Here is a 2,361-nt window from a genome sequence, read left to right on the forward strand (position 1 = left end):
CATGTTCGATCTGGGGCTGCAGCCGAGGCTGTGGTGACCACCCATGGCACACCATTCTCATGACAAGGTGTTGGAAAGAACTGAATCCCCAAACAAGCAAATGGAAGTCTAACCATGGTCAACACAAATGCACATAATTTTGCTTTATTCTAGGTACTCATAACTCTTTGTTTCTAAAACTCATTATGCTATTTAATTTGTAAGGTATACGGTCATGCAACTTCCAAACTCTTACATGTTTCCGTGCTTACAATCTAAATAGAAGCCTGTGGGGTGCGTGTGAGGCTCAGTAGGGTAAGCTTCCGACTCTTGGTACCAGCTCAGATCGTGATCTTGCAGTCATGAGATTGAGTCCCACGTGAGTCCTCACACCAAGCAGGGAGCCTGCTTAAGGTTCCCTCTTTCTCTCTCTCTCTCTCTCTCTCTCTGCCCTTCCCCTGCTCATGTGCGCCTGCTCTCTCTCAAAAATAAAAACCCTAAAAATGAGATAAAAAGAGGTTTGAGATTTACATTTGTGTGAGTTAGAAAAAAAAATCAGATGTATTTTCAGCATGTGGTTTTAACTAGAAATTTCTTATTTGAATATAAAAAAAAAGACTGCTTTCACTGAAGTAAAAGTGCTGTAAAACAGAGCATCGTACACCTTCTGTGGGTCTCCTGGTGTCTTGTTAGAATGAAGGTCCCTGTAAGTAGGTGTCAGGTGGCACCTGCTGTTTGTAACAAGCTTCCCTGGATGTCAACGATGCTCTGGCTTCTGGAAAATCTTGAGCAATGAAATATTTTCATGTTAAGGAAAAACAATGTCTCAATCACATTTAGTTTTCTTATTAGCCAAGAAAGTCTTTCATTGTTTGTCAAATTACTCTTATCCAAGAGATGCAATTTCCTCTTTTTTCTGCTTACTTGGTTGCTTGATAAAATTTTCTTCTTATGAATTCAGAGCTGCTAATGGTAATGAGAAACATGTTCAAGTGAATTGGGTCCTTCCCCTCACTGGGAAATTTCTGAGAAATGTGGAAATAGTGACATCCAGGCTATCTGCTGTCAACCCAACGTCATCACGATCACCTCTGGAAGACATTTCCCAGCCCCAGACCCTTTCTTCCATGGTTCTCTAGGGGGTTGCTGCTGAGCGGCCCTACCTTAGATCAGGGGTCAGCAGAGGAGGACTGAGCACCATCCATCAGCACCTGCAGGCAGATGGGTGGACAAGGGGGGATCAGAGAATCACCGGGTGAGGGCGCTGCAGAGGCTGCAGCACCAGCAACCCCATCCCTGGACTTCCTAGATGGTCCTGGAGACCACAGAGTTAGGCATCCTCTATTTCCAGGGGCATATGTTCTCTGGCTTATGGGGGATCACGGAGGAAGCACCCATTTTTAGTATCTGCCTCCCTTATTGTTATCTACGCAGGCCTTTGAAAGAGTGAAGTTTGACATTACATCCCTATAGTAAGCAATTCCTGCTTAGAATATCTAGCATGGCTGCTCTTCTACTGTATGAACCCTGATGGATGCCATGACCCACATCTCCATCTTGATTGCATCACAAGAGGCTGTCATGTCTGTGCTGCTGAACTGAGGAGGGGGAAGGGGGGTCCTATGCCCTCCTCCCAAACCTCCCAGTGTCCTCCAGAGCAGGGCTGCCTCTGACAAACTCTCTGAGCAGATGCAGGCACAAGAGACTAGCAGGGGGAGTCCAGCCTCTCACTCCGCTTGCCTGGTGGTTTATGTTCAGGTCTGTAACACTGTGCGGGTAATTGTTACTTTGCTGGCAGAAGTAAGATGCTGAGTCTTCAGGCTCCAGGCTGCTGATGGTGAGGGTGATATCAGTCCCAGACCCACTGCCGCTGAACCGTGATGGCACTCCCGAGATGGACTGGGAAGCATATTTTACAAGGAGCTTTGGAGGCTGATTTGGTTTCTGCTGATACCAGTGTAAGTTGGTGCTGATGCTCTGACTGGCCCGGCAGGTGATGGTGACTTTTTCTTTTAGAGCCCCGGACTGGAAGGCTGGGGACTGAGTCAGCACAATCTCACCGCTGGAGGCTAAAATCACACGTGAAAATCATTAGCGGAGCCTAAGGCTATGGATCTAAAAGTCAATAGTATCTACTTAGGGAGGAGAAAGACTAGGATTTATTTTTAAAACTTTCAGACTGAATCAGTAAGCTGAATTCATTTGTGGAAGGATTCCCAGGTTGAAAGAAAATCAGTGACTGAAAATAGTCCCCCCACTTATCTCTCTGTCCCAATATTCTCACCTGGAACCCAGAGGAGCAGAAGCCCAAGGAGCTGTGATAGAGACACCATCTCGCTCTATTCGCCGGGTCTCCTTTGCTCGGGCCCCTTACCCAGAGAA

At 46.5% G+C, this 2,361-nt stretch overlaps 1 gene segment (V, D, J or C); it reads right to left on the reverse strand.

The window, feature by feature from the left end:
• Positions 1-1,148: 1,148 nt before the first annotated feature.
• Positions 1,149-2,355, reverse strand: LOC115290700. The segment is given in 3 exon segments: positions 1,149-1,190; positions 1,720-2,048; positions 2,264-2,355. Coding segments are annotated over 3 exon segments (420 nt in total).
• Between the last annotated feature and the right edge of the window lie 6 nt (positions 2,356-2,361).

This window comes from Suricata suricatta, chromosome 4 (assembly GCF_006229205.1).
Source record: "Suricata suricatta isolate VVHF042 chromosome 4, meerkat_22Aug2017_6uvM2_HiC, whole genome shotgun sequence".
Classification (NCBI taxonomy): Eukaryota; Metazoa; Chordata; class Mammalia; order Carnivora; family Herpestidae; genus Suricata; species Suricata suricatta.